At 48.2% G+C, this 14,622-nt stretch overlaps 1 protein-coding gene across 1 annotated transcript in view; it reads left to right on the top strand.

Moving 5' to 3' along the window:
- The window catches only part of TULP4 (tubby like protein 4), a 103,137-nt gene extending 88,597 nt beyond the window's left edge, over window positions 1–14,540 (top strand). The window contains exons 11-15 of the mRNA XM_008048978.1: window positions 1,683–1,827; window positions 2,897–2,990; window positions 6,276–6,419; window positions 8,894–11,391; window positions 13,951–14,540. Of these exons, the coding sequence (XP_008047169.1) occupies window positions 1,683–1,827; window positions 2,897–2,990; window positions 6,276–6,419; window positions 8,894–11,391; window positions 13,951–14,067 (2,998 nt within the window). The 3' untranslated portion in view covers window positions 14,068–14,540. The remainder of the gene's footprint in view (window positions 1–1,682; window positions 1,828–2,896; window positions 2,991–6,275; window positions 6,420–8,893; window positions 11,392–13,950) is intronic.
- The last annotated feature ends 82 nt before the right edge of the window (window positions 14,541–14,622 follow it).

The following is a 14,622-nucleotide window of genomic DNA, read 5'->3' as shown; positions in this document are numbered from 1 at the left end:
TAGATTTGAGTACTTTGACAGCTATATGTTTTGCCATATAGTGCAATTTGTGAAATTCTTCTTTTTTGGCTCATGCTTTCTGTATCCTGTTTAGGAAATCTTTTTCTGCCCTAAGGCCACAAAGATGTTCTTCAGTTCTCTTCCAGCAGCTTTAGAGTTTTAGCTTTTTTTTTTTTTTATGAGTTGGAGTCTCACTCTGTCACCCAGACTGGAGTGCAGTGGCTGCTCCCGGCCACTGCAGCCTCAACCTGCAGCCTCGACCTGCTGGGCTCCGGCGATCCTTCCGCCTCAGCCTTCCAAGTAGCTGAAACTACAGGCGTGCGCTACCACGCCCGGCTAATTTTTAAAATTTATTGTAGAGATGAGGTCTCGCCAAGTTGCCCAGGCGGGTCTCGAACCCGTGGGCTCAGGCAATTCACTCACCTCAGCCTCCCAAGGTGCGGGATTACAGGCTGAGCCACTGAGCCCGCCCCAAGTTTTAGCTTTTAAACTTATATCTGGATGTAAAGAGTAACTTTACATCCAGATTAATTTTTGTATTTGGTATGAATTAGGGGTAAATGATTCATTTTTATATGTAAATATTCAATTGTTCCAACAATCTGATCAATTTATTTTTATTATTTATTCTAATGCTTGTTAAAACTGCACACAAAATTATAAACTATCCTATACTTCACAGTGTTTTGGCTTTTTCCATTACTTAAACAGAGGACATTTAATATATACAAGTAAATCCTTAGCCTATAAAAGTCCTTATAAGGTTGCTGTGCTTCTGTGGCTGGTCCTTCTTCCCCCTATCCTTTCCTCACTTGAAACCTCTCTACACAGCAGCCAGGCTAATTGTCCTAGCTCATGGCTTTAATCTACTCCCATTCCTCAGGAACCTGAAATTTCTTATCAGGTTCACAAGCTGAATGCATTTTTTTTCATAGAATGATGTAAAACTTACCATATTCATTTGTATAATTCTCTTTGGGATAGGCTGGCACTGAACACATGTATCTCCATTTTATAAATAAAGAGACTAAGGAGCAGAGCTATATCATGGGATCAAAAGGCAGCCAAAAAACTTTAGATTCAGATTTGCTTTAAATATTACAGGTAATGAAATGCTAGACAAATCAAAATTTAAACTGTCATAAAATAAATTATAAAACTAATTGTGGCCTTAGGGTGATAAATGACTCTTCCCGCCTGCCATTTTCCAAGGACTGATTGTGCAAACACCTGGCAGAAGGCCATTTCCAAATTTACTCTAAGTCAGCAGAGAGCAAAAGACGGTTAATTCTTTGAACTTCCTTACAAATGAATCACTTGATCTCATCTCTCTATATATACATGTTTTTGAGGTGAGGTCTTGCTGTGCTGCCCTGGCTAGCCTTGAATTCTGGTGCTCAAGCAATCCTTCTGCCTCGGTCTCCTGAGTAGCTGGGACTACAGATGCATGCCCCCACACCCAGGTTCTCAAAAACTTAAATGTATATTATTCAGCATATAACTGTCCTTCTTTCCTAATGTTCATAAAGCAAAAGCAGGGGAGAGTGTTGTTAAATTAGAGCACTGGCCACTGAGGACCTGACCTCAGCTGCCGGGTTAGAAAGGGAAGAGGAGTGCGGAGTCAGGGTAGTGCTTGCCTTGCCCACCACAGGAGCCTGACCCTCCTGGCCTTGCCTCCCCAGGATCAGCATTGAGGCCCGCAAGTCTCCCAAGCTGCCCCGGGCTGCTCAGGAGCCCTCGCGGTCTCCCCGGCTGCCCCTGCGCAAGCCTTCGGTCGGCTCGCCCAGCCTGGCCCGGAGAGAGTTTCCTTTTGAAGATATCACTCAGGTAGGAGCACACAGCTGCCACACCACTCTCCCCTTCTCACTAGTGGCTATGCCTGGGGGCCCTTCTCCTTCCCTGTCTGCCCACCACTGCCTGGGCTCTGCTTCATATTCCACAGGCTGCCCTGCTGCCACAGAAACTGTCCTCAGGTGGCGTTCTGGCAGAAATGTGTCCACATTTCGCCTGTGCACCCCCCGCCCAGTCAGTCTTGATCCCACAGTGGGTATGGGAGAAAACGCTTTCACCCCTGTCACAGCCCCCACAGTCTGGCCCTGCCAGACTTTCCCTCACGGCCCTTCCAAAACTTCCTCCCCCTCCAGGTGCTGTAGCCACACCTACCACAACCCTGCCCTGCACCCTGCTCTGCCTGGGTCACCTGTTCTATCTTCTCGTTCTTGTTTCTGTCCCCATCCCTCCCTGTGGAGCTCCAGCACCATCTCTGCCAGGAGGGCTTCCTGCCAGGGCTCAGCCAAAACATCTGGTATATAATTCCCCCATCACATTTCTTGGTGGCTTCTTTGTATACAAATCTTTATAAACCTGTCTCCTCCATTAATTATAAGCTTCTTGAGGAGCTATATTTTGTCCATCTTTATTTTTCCCTTGCACATGCACACACACACTCATTAAAAATTTAATTGAATGAGTAGACAGATAACTGGGTAGTTTCAGAACATAATGGTATCAATGCAACTGATGTTTCCAGGAGAAAGACTGAGAATAAAAATGAATTTAGAGTTAGGTACCCTTTTTAGTTCAGTGATGGGGGAGGAGAGCTGAAGAAAATGTATTCAAATTACTTTGGTGGCCTCTTGAAACCACACATGTGGACACACTCAAACACGCCCCACCCCCTTGCTCAGCTTAGTGTACCCCCATTCAAAATTGGGTGTCTGACATGCTCTAGTGAACTTCTGATCTTGCAAATAGTAAAATGAGTCAGGTAATGGATGTTTCTGGCAGTACACACTTGTGACTTTTTAAGCAATAAGTGCTAGCATTCTTACTGAGTGACCAGTAGAAAGTATGGAACTAGGTTGTGATTCTTCCTTTTTCTTTTTTTCCCCCATAGCACAACTACCTTGCTCAGGTCACGTCTAATATTTGGGGAACCAAATTTAAGATTGTGGGCTTGGCTGCTTTCCTGCCAACCAACCTCGGTGCAGGTAAGAACCACATACTTTCCTCTCACTGTCCCAGTTGGAACAGACTACAAAGTCCAATTTCAACCTCAGTGACCTAACATAGATGAGGAGCTTTTAAGACAGCCAAGAACTGATTGTGTTACCTCCAAACTTTGACTCTAGCCGCTGTATGGCTTCACAAAAATTAGAATATCACTCAAAAGAAACTCCTTCTGAAGAATTGGAGAGGAAAACATTAAGACTGTAAGAAGCTGGTTGACTGTTAGTTCAGTTCTTAGTGGTAAATATTTATAAATTTTATTTCTCAGTACCAGATAAATAGCTTGTCTTTGACAAGTTTGAAACATAGAGGTAAGCTTAGCCAAGGGAGTGCAAAGCTGGGCCAGAATTCAGAAATTGCATTCTGACTTGTACTCCTACCCACATGAGTAGTGATTTCCTCAGAGATGATGAGAAAATGAAACTACAAAAAGATCCTTTTCAAAGTGACTTCCTCTACTGGGTCGATCCCCTTCTGGTTGAGGAGCCATGTTGCTCCCCTGCCTTCCTAGGTTGCCTCATCGGATTACTCTGTACACGTCTCTCTGCAAGGCCACCTCAGCTAGGTGGGGCCATGGCCTCTATCTCGAATGTACTCTTTGTAGCCTGCTCAAAATGGTTTGTGAAAAAATCCAGATCTACCTATAAGAGTTTCATTCACAGATTCTTTCAAATAAATTATTCTTGCAAATCAGATGTTAAAAAGACCTGTTGCTATGTATGCATCTTTAGAGATTCATTAAGTAGTGTTGCATTTGAAGTTTCTCAGCTCAGAGAAAAAGAGGTATAAAAGTAAAACATAAAACTATTTTAGGAAAGAACAATAGACCATCGCTATGCATCGTACAAAGAAAGCTCTTATATTTTCAGCAACCTGGAACCTCTCTGATGACCACAAAAGCCTGTTGTTCAGTTATTTATCAGTGCCCTATCGGTGGATGTGGTTGATTTTCAATAACCATTCTTTGAATATCATGATTATTCTCACATCAGTAAGCTGAGAACTTAGCCATCTGCCTAAAGTAAATATTGAAAAAGAGAGTAGAAGTGAGAATTTACTTGACGGATCCTTTCCTTCTGCCCTTATTTCTTGGATGTTGAGTAGATCCACACATAAGCCAATCAAGACCTTAAAATGAGGGCGCGCGTGAGAGCCTGTTAGGCACACACTGCCCCAGCATGAGCAGATCAAATGCCTGCAACAAAAGCTTTTTGTAGGACAGCAGTGGAATTGTTCTAATCATTGATCTTTTGAAAAAGAGCCTTTTGGTTCATAGTTACTCTTGTCAGGCCAAAAGAAAATTTCCATTTGATTCTACTAGAGAAAAGAAAGTAAGTCTTAGATTCTAGAAGGTGTGATACATGTAGGGCTCTATTACACAGTCTTTTCAAAGACAGTGTATGACACTCTAGTGGAAATAAAAAGTAAGTGCTGTTCCCCATGTTGGGCAGTTTGTTTCCTTTAATTAGAATGGTCTGACCCGTGAAATGTTTTATTTTTAACTTTTGGTATTTCTTAATTTTAAAAATACATAATAGATTCAAAATTCAAAAGATTTAGGGAGGTCAAGTGATTGGATTGCCTAAGCCCATAGATTCAAGACCAGCCCGGGCAACTTGGCGAGAACTCACCTCTACACTAAATTGGTAGTTCCGGCTACTTGGAAGGCTGAGGCAGAAGGATTATCTGAGCCTAGCAGGTCGATGCTGGGGGTGGCTGTGAGCATGCCACTGCACTACAGCCTGAGCAACAGAGAGAGACTCCAACTCAAAAAAAAGAAAGGATTTAGAAGATTACACAGTAAACTTTCTCTTATCCTCACCACCAGGCACCTATTTTTCTTCCCTGGAAGCATCCTGGTATTATTTTTCTAACCCTTCCTGGGATTTTTAGTTTTATTGCTCTTTGCCATTCTGAAGGGCAAAGCATAGCACTTTAATGCATTAATTCTTAAGTCGTAGAGAACTTTTAAACCTAAATTCACATCGTTTTTCTATTGTGAACAAGACATATGAACGCATGAGTAAGGTCTTTCCTTAGCATATTGGGTAGGAAAAGTCACCTCGGGCCACACCAGTGTACACGCCAAGCCTGCAAAGATGCTTTAACAAAGAAGGCCTCAGTGGCTCATCATGTTGCAGGGCATGTGAGTGGCAGTGTGGAGATGGAATAAGGAAGCTTGGGTCTACATGTCTCACAGGAAGGAGGTGCAGACATAAGGGAAAATTGATAGGGCAACTTCATCCTGATTTCAACTTACTGTGGAACTTAAATGCAGATTTATTATTTTGAAACTTACTTTGTCTCTAATATATTAGTTGCAACCTAGGCCTTCTCAATGCACTCAAACAAATTAAATCTTAGTGTTTAAAAAAACTACATGGAAGTCCCCTGTAAATCTCTACCCTGATCATTAGATTGAAGTTAAAAGTCAGTAAAGTAAGACTCCAACCCTGAATGAAGCAGCATTTTATTACTGCATGATATCATGACACCCCCCATCTCCAAGTGGTTTTCAAGCAGCTTCTTGATTGCCAAGATTCCCACAAGCTTGGCACTCTGGTTGTCACAACTGTTTCTACTAAATTATCCTTCTGATTGCAAGTGAAATTTTTGAAATACATATTTTTCATACCCTAGTTTATTCTAATAAAAAAATTTAAGTCTAAGATACGTTTTTAATATTTCAAATTTGTAGTTCTGGCCGGGCTCAGTGACTCAGCCTGTAATCCCAGCACTTTGGGAGACTGAGGCAAGTAGATTACCTGAGCCTGCGGGTTCGAGACCAGCCCAGGCAACTTGGCGAGACCTCATCTCTACAACAAATAAAAAATTAGCGGGGCATGGTAGCACGTGCCTGTTCCAGCTACTTGCATGGCTGAGGTAGAAGGATTGCCGGCACCCAGCAGGTCAGTGCTAGGGTGGCCATGAGTGTGCCACAGCTTTCCAATCTGGGTGACAGAGTGAGACTCCAACTCAAAACACAAAAACAACCAAATTTGTAGTTCTATAGACAAGCCATTGGCAGAGAGGCTGAACTAGGCCAGGAATTTGCTGTCACCGAATCTATAACCATGGTTGGTGTGGCCATGTTGAGTGCCAGAGAGAGGTAAAGCACTCACTCAGACTCTCAGTTCTGCCTACACAGATCTGTTTTCTACTGGTAGAAAGACCACAGCCCTCTATTTATCTTCCCATGAGCTATTGACAGTCCAGCTGTCCTCTGGTGTGTCTCTGTTAACTGTGCCCTTCTCCCTCCCTACCAGTAATCTATAAAACCAGCCTCCTGCACCTCCAGCCACGACAGATGACCATCTATCTCCCAGAGGTTCGGAAAATCTCCATGGACTATATTAATTTACCTGTCTTCAACCCTAATGTTTTCAGTGAAGATGAAGATGATTTACCAGGTGTGTTCACATATATCGACTTGTTTGTCATGTTCCCTCTCTCTGCGGATCATGCAAGGGGTACAGAGTAGTGAGTTATTGAGGATGACAGCCTGCTACCTGGGTCTGGAAAAAGTATACCTGCTTCTGTAAGGTTAGTAGATGTGGTGGCATATCCCAGGACAAAGGTCACAGATTGGCACCAGTTTGGGGAAGAGAGAAGCTGCCAGAGCATGGATGGCTGAGATGGCAGTGATGCCTCATGTTCCTCAAGCACTTCTAACATCTCATTTTGTCCTCACAGTAGCCCTCTTAGTCATGTACCTCAATAAAGATAAGTTAGCGGGATGGGTCAGGACTGACTGAAATCAGAGCTGCAGCCCAGTCTCGTGGGTCTACCTAGCCTTCATCCTTTCAGTCCCTGCTTAGTGAGTGCCTCACTCAGTGTTCCTGGGGTGCCCCGGCTCCAGGACGCAAGGCCTTGGCATGTGAACACCTCTCTCCCACTGTGTAGTGCATGTCTCAGTGTGCAGAGGTCTGACCTGAGTCAAAGGTAAAATCTGGTACATGGTTTTTAAATTCCAGTTTACAAATGGTAAATATCTGCATCTATAGCATCTTACGTTAATGTAAGCACTTCCCGTTGTGGGGGAGGGGTCCTTAAAGGATCCCATTTTGATGAATAGAATAAAATGATTTCTAATTAGTCTGCCAATTAGTTACATGTAACTATTCTCAGTTACTTGAGGGTTATTCACTTTTTAAGTAAAAGTTCACAGTGATTTCATAGACACAGACTCCTCTAATTATAACCAAGCAAGGCTCTGGAAGTCCCTGATTTCTGAACCAGAGGAACCCCAATGTAGGCCATGACTTCTCCAGTGTCTGGACATCCATGCCCAACAGGGTTGGTCCTAGCAGGGAGACATGGAGGGACACACATTCCTGCTTGGGCCTGCTTTTCACTTGGGCCCTGAACTTGGGGAAGTTGTTCACCTTCTCTCAGCCAGGCTTTTTACCTGAAAACTGATTTCTAATGTGCTTTCTGACGTGGCCATCTTGGTGCTCTGATGGTATTCATCTCCCACATAGATGGAGCAAATGTTCTAGACTAATGCAGTCCTAGTAGGCAAGGTTTGCGGCCGCCACATCATTACCCACATACCTGAGCTTCCTAGAAGATCCCCTGCTATTTCAGAGTCTTGGATTTAGGAATGTATCTTATACTTTCTCCATAAAAATGCCCTCACTGCTCTCCCAAAATGCAGCTAATAGCACTCGTTCCAGTCAGTGTTCAGCTGTTGCTGCTGTTGCCATTCCTGTCTGTGGTTCCTGGTGAGAAAGGGATCATGTTGTCTCAGGGCTTGCATTTAATGATGGCAACTCAACAAAGAGACTCTTCTCCTTTAAAGGGGAAGATGCCTGAGTCAATATTCCATACAGATGAGAGAACATCTGGAAGAGGAATCTGAACAAGAATAACAGGAAACTTGACACAGACCCATATTTGTGCAGCCAGGGGGTAGTTATGTCTCACCAGAGGACCCCAGGGAAGGTAGGGAGGGTTTGCTTAGCTTAATCAAGGGTGGGCTTAGCATTGGCGAAATGCACTGGCTTCATGTAATTCTGGTGAAAGTGAACCAACCTTTGCAAATAGCTAAGTCATATTTCCTGACCATGTACTGGTTAGTTAGCACCATGCCTCAGACTTCTGCATTGGTGGCAGTTTTCTCTGAGGAATGTGCCACAGAGTGGTCTAATAGACCTAGTAAGCCAAGTTGCCAGGTGGCTCAGCAGGCACTTTAAACAGGGGAGTGCAGGCGATAGCTCTCAGCACCTGTCTATAGGTCACAGTTCGAGTGTGTACACTATTAAACTCCCACTGTGCACACATAGAATGTATTTACAGGGATTTATTCAATGGGGCTCTACCTTACATATTGTTTGAAATGCCAAAAACTGATGAATTAGGAAGTGCTCCTTCATGTGATACTTAGATTCACTAGATTCTTTTCATTAGTTTCTCTACTACATGTTACATTGTTATTTTTATAGAAACTTAATTTACATGCAGATTCATACACACATCTGTTGTATGACATATCCCACACTAGCCAGCCCACAATAAACCTACTCAGAGGCCAAGGCATGATGAATGCTCAATGAAGTTTCCTCCTGTGCCATTGCCTTCTTCCTACAGAAAAGAATGGGCATTCTATGAATGTCATCTTTAAAAAGCTTCTTTAAATGTTTTGTTGTTTGTGATGATGCCATTGAGGTGCTTGGTGCCACAATCAGAAGGTTCTGAAGCTAGTTCGTTGGAAGGCTCTGACAGCGCCCTGCTGGCTACCTGCAGGGCCCAGCACGCTTGTGTGAACAGTCCAGTGTTCCCCAGGCAGACACACCTCAGTCCCTAGCACATGTACTTTGTGTGTAGAAGAGGACCAAATGAGTGCAGGTTCTGCAAGCAGTTTCTTTTTCTAATTTCCTTCTAGTGACAGGAGCATCTGGCGTCCCTGAGAACAACCCACCTTGCACTGTGAATATCCCTATTGCACCGATCCACAGCTCTGCTCAAGCTATGTCCCCTACACAGAGCATAGGGCTAGTGCAGTCCCTACTGGCCAATCAGAACGTGCAGCTGGATGTCTTGACCAACCAGACGACAGCCGTAGGGGCAGCAGAGCATGCAGGTGACAATGCCACCCCTTACCCAGTCTCCAACCGGTACTCCAATCCTGGACAGGTGATTTTTGGAGGTGTGGAAATGGGTCGCATCATTCAGAACCCCCCTCAGCTGTCCCTGCCGCCGCCACCACAGGGACCCATGCAGCTGTCCACGTTGGGCCATGGAGACCGAGACCATGAGCTCCTGCAGAAGCCAACCAAGGCCCTGCGACCAGCGCCACAGCTGGCAGCTGAGGGGGATGCAGTGGTCTTCAGTGCCCCCCAGGAGGTCCAGGTAACAAAGATGAACCCTCCACCCCCGTACCCAGGAACCATCCCCGCCGCGCCCACCACAGCAGCACCCCCGCCCCCTCTGCCGCCACCGCAGCCCCCAGTGGATGTGTGCCTGAAGAAGGGCGACTTTTCTCTCTACCCCACACCGGCGCACTTCCAGACGCCCCTGGGCTACGAGCGGATCACCACCTTTGACAGCAGCGGCAATGTGGAGGAGGTGTGCCGGCCTCGTACTCGGATGTTATGTTCCCAGAACACCTACACCCTCCCCGGCCCAGGCAGTTCCGCCACCTTGAGGCTCACAGCCACTGAGAAGAAGGTGCCCCAACCCTGCACCAGTGCCACCCTGAACCGCCTGACCGTCCCTCGCTACTCCATCCCCACCGGGGACCCACCCCCGTATCCCGAAATTGCTAGCCAGCTGACGCAGGGGCGGGGCGCTTCCCAGAGACCTGACAGCATCCTCATCCATGCCACTCTGCGGAGGAACAACCGCGAGGCCGCGCTCAAGATGGCGCAGCTGGTTGACAGTCCACGAGCCCCCCTGCAGCCCCCAGCCAAGCCCAAGGGTGGGTCTGGGGGGGCAGTGGCCCAGCTACCGGCACGGCCCCCACCCACCCTGTACACCTGCAGCCAGTGCAGTGGCGCAGGGCCTGGCTCACAGCCCACAGCCCTGACCCATGCCGTCAGCACCTCCCCGCTGGCCTCCCAGTCCTCCTACAACCTCCTGAGCCCGCCTGACAGCGCCCGCGACCGCACCGACTATGTCAACTCGGCCTTTACGGAGGATGAGGCCCTGTCCCAGCACTGTCAGCTGGAGAAGCCTCTGAGGCACCCCCCACTGCCCGAAGCTGCTGTCACCATGAAACGGCCACCTCCTTATCAGTGGGACCCTGTGCTGGGTGAGGACGTTTGGGTTCCCCAGGAAAGGACAGCACAGACTGCAGTGCCCAACCCCTTAAAGCTGCCCCCTCTGATGCTAGGCCAGGGCCAGCACCTGGACGTGTCCCGAGTGCCCTTTATCTCCCCCAAGTCTCCCGCCAGCCCTACTGCCACTTTCCAGACAGGCTATGGGATGGGCGTGCCGTATCCAGGAAGCTACAACAACCCCCCTCTGCCCGGAGTGCAGGCTCCCTGCTCTCCCAAAGACGCCCTGTCCCCCACACCGTTTGCACAACAGGAGCCTGCCGTCGTCCTCCAGCCAGTGTACCCACCCAGCCTTTCCTACTGCACCCTGCCCCCCATGTACCCAGGAAGCAGCACGTGCTCGAGTTTACAGCTGCCACCTGTCGCCTTGCATCCATGGAGTTCCTACAGCGCCTGCCCCCCCGTGCAGAACCCCCAGACCACTCTCCCCGCCAAGCCACACTTGGTGGTGGAGAAGCCCCTTGTGTCCCCACCGCCTGCTGATCTCCAGAGCCACATGGGCACAGAGGTGATGGTCGAGACTGCAGACAACTTCCAAGAAGTCCTCTCCCTGACTGAAAGCCCGGTCCCCCAGCGGACAGAAAAATTTGGGAAGAAGAATCGGAAGCGCCTGGACAGCCGCGCGGAGGAAGGAAATGTTCAGGCCATCACTGAGGGCAAGGTGAAGAAGGAGGCAAGGGCTCTGAGTGACTTTAATTCACTTATCTCCAGCCCCCGCCTGGGTAGAGAGAAGAAGAAAGTGAAGAGTCAGAAAGACCAGCTGAAGTCCAAGAAGCTGAACAAGACGAATGAGTTCCAGGATAGCTCTGAGAGCGAGCCCGAGCTGTTCATCAGTGGGGACGAGCTAATGAACCAGAGCCAGGGCAGCAAGAAGGGCTGGAAGAGCAAGAGGACCCTGCGTACTGCCAGCGAGCTAGAGGAGTCCAAGTGCCGGCGGGCCAGCGAGAAGGAGGATGGGCGGCTGGGCAGCCAGGGCTTCGTGTACGTGATGGCCAACAAGCAGCCACTGTGGAACGAGGCCACCCAGGTGTATCAGCTGGACTTCGCGGGACGGGTAACCCAGGAGTCAGCCAAGAATTTCCAGATCGAGTTGGAGGGGCGGCAGGTGAGACCTAGGGCTGCAGGCGCTGTAGCTGTGGGGTGGGAGGTGCCAGTGCTTTGGGCTCTGAGGAGCATTTTTCAAAAGGCTAAATGGGAAATGTGGGAAACAGCCAAACACCTCTCTGATAGAGCTGACAGATTGTGAGTCAGTGACCCACTGTTATCTTCTACCCATTTTTAATCCAAATATTGCATGTACTGAGTATGTTATGTCTGACAATTCTGTGAGACCCCTGAGGAAATGGAGCAGGCCCTGCCCATCCACCTCCCAAGGTAGGTGCTCCCAATTCTCTTTTTTTCTGGTATTTGCCATCATGTTTATAAAGAACATGTTTGTACTTTGTTCCCTAACTTTTCCGACTTTGGCATCAGGTGGTGACTCTCTCCTGAAGGACGTGAGGACTGGCTTCTTCCCCTGCCCTCCCTCCCCCTACAGCCCCAGTACTCCCCTTCTCCTCTGCCCAGTTCAGTCAGCAGCCATCAGGGACCATGTTAGGCTAAAGAACGGGACTCACAGCTGAGCCATGTCTCATGGCTGAGCGACGTTTCCTTTTTTGTGTAGTGTTCTTTTTCCTAGACTATTAATTGTCTGGTTTTTGCCTGTTTGCTTATTTCTCTGCATTTATTACGGAGTCATTCCCCAATTCTGTGTTAGAACATAAGCCTCCTCCTGATGGAGCTGAGCACTGCCGGGTACCTCCTCAGTTCTTCCTGCTCCAACCATGAGTGGCTGCTCAGTCCTGCTGTCTGGCTTCCCTTCTTCACCGTCTTGCACATTCCCTTCCTTTCTCATACTTAAGTTAACATGTTTATTAATTCATTCAACAAGTATTTAAGTGCCAGCTGTGTGCTTGGCGATTCTCTAAACCAGAGGTAGGCAGGCTGGCCCATGGGCCCGTCTGGCTGGCTGCCTCTTTCTGTAAAGTTTTACTAGAACACAGCCATCTCTGTTCACCTCACTATTATTCACAGCTGCTTTGCATCCAAAAACAGCAGAGTTGGAGAGTTGTGGCGAAGACTGAGTGGGCCACAAAGCCTGAAGCACTTCTTATCAGCCTGCATAGGAAGTGAGTTGGCCCCTGCCATAGCACTAGAGTGAGGGTAGTAAGGAGGATGGAGGAAACCCTGCTGCCGTGGATCACAGAGGTCAGGGACTGGAGACAGTCAAGCACAAGCTGTGTGACGCAGGTGGCATTGTGACCTGATGGGCTATGGCCATAGGAAATGGTGGGATGACAAGGGAGCAGAGTGGGGAGGGGGTGTGTGGGGGCAGGCAGCTGGGAGCTCTTCTCCAGGGAGGGACACTGGACAGTAGCAGTACCAAGTCTCCTCTAGGGCCGCCCCTGGCCTATTGCTGCTGCTTCCTCCTTTTCTTCCACTCCCCATTCCTTGGTGAGGAAGCCACCTTGCTTGGCCTGGAGAGCTCTCCACATTCTGAATCTTGCTCATTTGCTGCCCATTGTGTTGTTTAACATGTTCCTCTGTCCCTTTTATTTATTTATTTTTCGAGTTGGAGTCTCACTCTGTCACCCAGACTGGAGTGCAGTGGTCGCTCCCAGCCACCGCAGCCTCGACCTGCTGGGCTCTGGTGATTCTCCTGCCTCAGCCTTCCAAGTAGCTGGAACTACAGGCACGTGCTACCATGCCTGGCTAATTATTTTTTATTTATTGTAGAGATGAGGTCTCACCAATTTGCCCAGGTGGGTCTTGAACCCACGGGCTCAGGCAGTCGACTCACCTCAGCCTCCCAAAGCACGGGATGTCAGGCTGAGCCACCGAGCCTGGCTCCTTTTATTTATTTTTTTTTAAGAGAGTCTCACCCTCTCACCCAGGCTGGAGTACAAGGGCACAATTGTAGCTCACTATAACCTCGAACTCTTGGGTTCAAGCAATCCTCCCACCTCATCCTCCTGAGTAGCTGGGACAATAGGTGCACGCTACCAGGCCCAACTAATTTTTTTTTATTTAATTTTTTTTTTTTTTTTTTTTTGAGTTGGAGTCTCACTCTGTCACCCAGACTGGAGTGCAGTGGCACACTCCCGGCCATCGCAACCTCGACCCGCTGGGCTCCAACGATCCTTCCGCCTGAGCCTTCAAAGTAGCTGGAACTACAGGTGTGCGCTACCATGCCCGGCTGATTTTTTTATTTATTGTGGAGATGAGGCCTCGGTAAGTTGCCCAGGCGGGTCTTGAACCCATGGGCTCAGGCAGTCCAATCACCTCAGCCTCCCAAAGCACGGGATTACAGGCTGACCCACCGAGCCCAGCACTAATTTTTTTTGAGAGACAGGGTCTTGCTATGCTGCCCAGGCTGGTCTCAAAGCCTTGGCCTCAAGTGATTCTCCTGCCTCAGCCTCCCAAAATACTGGGATTACAGGCCTGAGCTACCATGCCCAGCCTGTCCCTTGTTTCTTACAAACTTATGGTTATGTAGAAGTTTCATCGGATTCAGAGTGACATTTGTTGGCAAAAACATCTAATTGTCTGCTTCTGCCTGGAGCCGGGCCAGACCTAGTTGTCCTCTTTCCCACCTTGTTCTCCTTTCCTCCCTACCCTCCACCAGGTGATGCAGTTTGGACGGATTGATGGCAATGCCTACATTCTAGACTTCCAGTACCCCTTCTCAGCCGTGCAGGCCTTTGCAGTTGCCCTGGCCAATGTGACTCAGCGCCTCAAATGAAGAGACTGGAGTGGGGCAGAGGGAGACATGGAGGAGCCTTTCAAAGAGGCCTTTGGAGAGGCCAGAGGAGCCCACACAGGACCGGATGGATACCCAGGAGGACCAGAAGACAGCAGGAAACTGGAAATGCTGGTTGGGCCCAGGAAAGGGCACTGACCTTCCCTTGTTGTCCTTGATTTGGTCTTTATTATCCTTTATTGTCTTTCTTTTCTTCTTTCGGTGGAGTTGCATTTGGAAGCAAAAGGTGCGAGGCACCTGCTGTTCTTTCAGGAAATGTAGCGGGGCTGTGGTAACGCTCTACTGGGTTTGCTGTGTTGGTGACTGGGACGAGAGCCCTGCAGAATAAAGACAGACTGCCTTACAGCCTGCTCTCTTAGACCTAGGGAGAGTGCACAACTGTGTTCTCCATGACAGCTAGCCTTCATTACTCCTCCAACATCACCACTGGTGTAAAAATTAAAAACTGTTACAAAACACAACCAAAAATCCTGAAACTATAGGTTCCGGGGGGGTGGGAGGGCTGCATTTAATCTGCACTTTTTTTTTTTTTTTTTT

Source organism: Carlito syrichta, unplaced genomic scaffold, assembly GCF_000164805.1.
Source record: "Carlito syrichta isolate Samal-C Ts95f unplaced genomic scaffold, Tarsius_syrichta-2.0.1 Scaffold130390, whole genome shotgun sequence".
NCBI lineage: Eukaryota > Metazoa > Chordata > Mammalia > Primates > Tarsiidae > Carlito > Carlito syrichta.
The sequence above is the reverse complement of the archived record's forward strand: the minus strand, read 5'-3'. Positions and strand labels throughout refer to the sequence as shown.